This window comes from Penaeus chinensis, chromosome 17, assembly GCF_019202785.1.
Source record: "Penaeus chinensis breed Huanghai No. 1 chromosome 17, ASM1920278v2, whole genome shotgun sequence".
Lineage (NCBI taxonomy): Eukaryota > Metazoa > Arthropoda > Malacostraca > Decapoda > Penaeidae > Penaeus > Penaeus chinensis.
The window spans coordinates 8,673,746-8,678,745 of record NC_061835.1 but is presented as its reverse complement, the minus strand read 5'-3'; the positions used below and the strand labels follow the sequence as shown (position 1 = coordinate 8,678,745).

Here is a 5,000-nt window from a genome sequence, read left to right as displayed (position 1 = left end):
AGGCTGCAGCATCGCACCAACGGCTCCTTGACCTCCATGACCAGCTTATGGCTCTTGCGGGCGACAAGCGACGCCTCGAGGAACAGGTCCGGGCTCTCAGATTAGACCCCAGATTAGACCCTAGACTTGATCCTAGAATAGATCCTAGAGTGGATCCACGGGTGGAGATGAGGAATGATCTGAATCTCCAGTTTGTGAAAACCAACGGTGTGCGTCGAGATGGACCAGCCTCCACAGGCGGCATTGTGCACAGTGTGATGGGAGGTGTCAACACTGTCCATATTGTCAGTGATAATACCACTTCTACCACCACCTCACCCTCCACCTTTTCCTCAAAGTCTCGCCGATATCCACCCTCAGTCACTGTAAGTGTTGCGGGGGAAGTTCCAGATGATGCCCAGGCAATGATGGGGGGAGGAGGAAGAAGTGGGAGGATGTACCGCAGTGCGTCCAGTGTGAGGATCAACAGTGAGAGGGATGTGGTGCTTCCACGTGTTCTTAAGGTTCCTATCAAGGATCGGTCACAGCGCCACAGCTCAAGCAGAGAAGCAGGAAGGGATGCTGGCACTTCATCACACAGGGAAGGCAGCACCAGCAAGGACCATCTTCAGCCTAGCACCAACAAGGATGCAACTTCCACAAAGGATGCGACTAGCCCAGCCACAGTGTCTGTTCCCTCGAGCACAGAAGTGAGAAAGGGGAGTGACCGAGTTGTGATTGAACGGGAGCGAAGAGCTGGCCGTGCCGATGGAGGACTTAGCATGCCTGTGAGCCTTCTCAAAGGGGTGAAAATCAAAGTTCAGCCCAACAAACAGAGGATTTCAGCCATTCTTCGTGAAAAGGATGTGCTGGAACTCCAGCGCCAGCTTCTTACCACTGTCATGGAGACTGAGGTATGTAAAAGTGTGTGCCAGTATTGAAGTCCTATTAATTCACAAATGATGCATGCTGACCTCTCCTTAAATTTGTTTTTTCTCCATCCTTGCTGAACCAACAAAATCTTGAGGCTAATACATACCTTGCAGGTGCTGAAGAAGCAGATTGAGACTGCAAGCGAGGAGTGGGTGAGCAAGACTGCTGAGTGGGAGACAGAACAACGTCAGAATCACGCTACCATCACTAGTCTGCGTCAAGAAAACCTCGGGCTGAAGACGCAGGTTGGCATTAGATTAAAGGAAGCAGAGTGGAGGTTTAAGGCTTAGGATTGAAAATATACTTTCAGATTAGTAATATGGAATGGGTCTGTGCTGGTATTTTTAGACTTTCTTTAATTTAATAACACATGAAAAATAATGGGTGGACAAATTGATACCATGAATGCCACATCATCAAAACTTTTTAATATAATATTTTAGATTCTGCTTGGCAATGTTAAAATTGGGAATGCCTGCAAATTATTAGTTGTAATTCCTCCTAGTCTGTCTCTCCTTCTTTCTTATTTGTGTTTAATTCTTCCTTTCCTTCTTTCTCTCTCTTTTTTCTTTTCTCTCTTTCTCTGCATATTGCCACATGTGAATAAGAGTTGTAAGTGACATTGGCCCCAGGCTTGAGACTGATATTACAGATTATAATTTTTTCTTATTGTTTTGTTAAAAAGCTTGTTATACTGTGATATTACCTTTTGTGTTTATGATGATTTTTAATAATTTAAAATGATAGAAATATGATTGTTCATGATAGTTATATTGGTTATTATGTATTTAGCATATTTTGATATGTTTTTGTATTTGCACTAATACTTATCCATGTTAGTTTATTTAGAAAATGTTCATGTGTTTTTATTTGTATGTATATATTTCAGCCTTTCATTTTGATTTTATAACATATTGTAAGAAATGTATCACTCAAAACTTATTTTTTTTTTACCATAGCTGACTTAACTATATCTTTGCTCCTGTTTCATGATGTATTCTGGATATGTCTCAACATATGGCCCTTAATAATTACCCTGATGATTAATACAATGTTGCCTCACCAGCTGGAGGAGTGTGAGAGGACTTCGCCGGGCCAAAAGGATGCAAGTGTGGGTGCCCACCCATTGCTGCACACTGTAGCAACCATGACAGACAGTGGAGATGCAGAGAGTGTGGAAGCTGCCACACACACTGTCCACCCTGGGCCCAACATCAAGTACGATGTGGTGGTCCATCAAGAGGACACACGGCATGCAGAGACCAACAATAACACCATGAGTGGTTCTACACTAGAGTCTGGAGGTCGCAAGGCTCCCCCCACTGTAGAGAAACCACCACGACGTAGCCGAGAAGTTCGGACTTCCTCCTCAGTTGGCTCTTGGAGCTCTCACCACACCACACACTCTGTTAGCAGCCACAGGGAGTCTTCAGGCTCTGAGGTCTCTGGAGGGCGGGAGTCTGTAGGACGGGGAGCTGGACCCCGCAGTAGGCCTGGGCTGGCATCAGGACGCTCCACCCCCACAGCTACTCCCCGGTCATCGCCTGCTCCAAGCATTAACACAAGGACGGCAACAAGTAGAAACACCCTGCAGGAGGGAGCACGAGCCAGCCCCCTGGGACGGAGCACCAGCAGTGTGGCTGCCAGCGGGCGAGTAGCTGTGGGTCGCCGAGACTCCCTCAAGGCACCACAGGGAAGCACGAATGGCAACGGGAAGAGCAGTAATGGGGCGGGTGGCCAGCACAAGGTACGCAGTCGGGGGGCGTCCATCTTGGGCCGCTGGCTCAATATACTCGAGTAGTCACCACACACGTAAGTGCCGCGCCCGTCCAGACCCTGAGAAGTCTTATTCTTAGCCAGTAACCTTGAGAACTTCCCTGAAACCACCTGGGCAGGCAGCCTTGCCCCAAAGGACATTTTGATGTAAGCAGAAAGCTTGTTGAAGCCAGACATTCCTTCTCTCCCTTCCTCCCTTTCCACCTCCCACAAGCACTGCTGGAAGGTGTTTTCAGGGCAGTTCCAAGGACTTGGGCTTCACTTTTTTTTTTTACATCTTGGAGTTGCACCTTTCACTCTTTGCTGGATGTTTAAAGTAGCAGTGCAAGACATCACGGTCACGCTAGTGGTACGGGAAGGCACCGGAGCTCAGAGTGATAGTTCGTAGATGTGTTCCCAAAGCTTTTGTTATGGCGGCAGGAAGTGAGTGCTCTCTCATGCGTAAGGGACAGTGGGATTGACTAGCAACATGCTTACAGCTTCGACAGTAATTCCATGACTTGACAGATTATAGAAGTGGCTAGAAAAAAACAGTAGATCTTTTTTATTATTTTTATTATTATTATTATTATTATTATTATTATTATTATTATTATTATTATTATTATTATTATTATTATTATTATTATTATTATTATTATAATTATTATTATTATTATTAATCCAAGTTATGCTGATTCTTAATGTACTTAGTAAAAAGATATGAAACTTAGACCTCAAATAATTTTTGTTTTCATTAGACAGATGAGGTCTACTTGTAAGAGAGAAATTGAGCATGGAGTTAAAATAAGTCAGACAAAATTGATAATAGAGTTTCAAAGTACATGGGGCTATCACAACCCTAGAGGACAAAGGCTGAGGAAGGCCTAGACCTGATACCAAGGGTGCCGTGAAGAACTGGGTTCTGTCGGGTCTTGACGGGCGGACACGTGTGAATGCTGGACCACAGCTTGTATTAAGGTGTTGCCGGTCTCACCAACAGCTCTCTTCATTGTGTCCTTAGTGTCTCTCTATAGGATATATAAAAACAGGCGTAATTATGCATACATATTAATATTAACATTTGAATATTTGCAGTCACATTCATACATGCATACAAAATACTTGATTGTCAGACTTTTCTCTTTGACAATTTGACTAAATTCTAGTCATTTGGAAGGAAAAAGAATGTTGGTTAGGCTGGGAACACACTTAGTAATAAGATGATGGAATATATTGCTCTCCTTTAGCATAGAAAAAAAAATAAAGAATAAAAAGGTGGTTTGGCTAGCTGCAGTAAGGTTAGGTGTGGCCGTCTGTTGTGCCAGAACAAAGCTATCTCTTTACGCAGAAGCTACTCAATGACCTCAACTGCTCATCCGATGATTTTTCAGTAAGCAGCCTCCTTAGAGTTTAGTTTCTTTGTAGCATCTTCATAGCATTTCCAAAAAAACAAGGAAAAATTTTCTTGCAGTTCTAGGCATGGACAAGATGGGCACACCTTTGCTCCTTCTCCTTATTATAGCATAGTGATCAAGAGTACAAGCATGATCTGATTTTCTTATACCTTTTTCCCCCCTAACATAATGTTGGAAAGAACGTTTAAAAGTCTATGATTTTTCCGCTTTTTTTGACTAGGAATATATATTTCAATTGATTGATTTGTGTTGTGGATCATGAAGTGCATCAATATATAGATTTTTTTTTAAATTGAATTTAATAATTGATTTATAATTGAATATACAGGTGTCATTAAAAATAAGGGCAGTAAACTGTTAATCTATATTCTTTGCATTTTGAAGCAAATCTTTATATTTATTTTAATGCCTCCTGTATGAAACATAAATATTAATATAGCAGGTATGGGGTAAAAGATAAACAAATGAATAATTTTGTTTAAAGAACTTATAGCTTGGATTTTAAATTGCAAAGTTTATCTGTGCTAGAATATTCATTGCTGAGACGAACATGATATTTATGTAAACCAAATGAAAGTGCTGTAGTTTTTGCCCCATTGCTGCAGTGTTTTTAGTTGACTTAATTTGATTGATTGTTCTAATGAGCCTCATCAAAAGCCTTTGCTCTCTGTGAATGCAAGAATTATTGGGGATGAGAAAATACTTGCCTATGTTGGTAAAATGTTGGAAAAACCTATGATTTTGTTTCTAAATTTTTTTTGTGATTCAGGTAATGGGATTGTTTTCGGTTTGTGAAGTTTTTTTTTTTTTTTTTTTTTGTCCTCTCTAAAGAAAGCTTTGTTAGAGGATTTTTGCTTGATGTAATAACTAGCATCTGACATTTGCATTTCCGAGGGCAAAGGTTATGGACATGTT

At 41.7% G+C, this 5,000-nt stretch overlaps 1 protein-coding gene across 1 annotated transcript in view; it reads left to right on the top strand.

The window, feature by feature from the left end:
• The window catches only part of LOC125034044, a 21,647-nt gene that overhangs the window by 10,498 nt on the left and 6,149 nt on the right, over positions 1 to 5,000 (top strand). The window contains exons 4-6 of the mRNA XM_047625685.1: positions 1 to 893; positions 1,026 to 1,157; positions 1,979 to 2,659. The exon at positions 1 to 893 is cut by the window's left edge and continues 418 nt beyond it. Of these exons, the coding sequence (XP_047481641.1) occupies positions 1 to 893; positions 1,026 to 1,157; positions 1,979 to 2,659 (1,706 nt within the window). The remainder of the gene's footprint in view (positions 894 to 1,025; positions 1,158 to 1,978; positions 2,660 to 5,000) is intronic.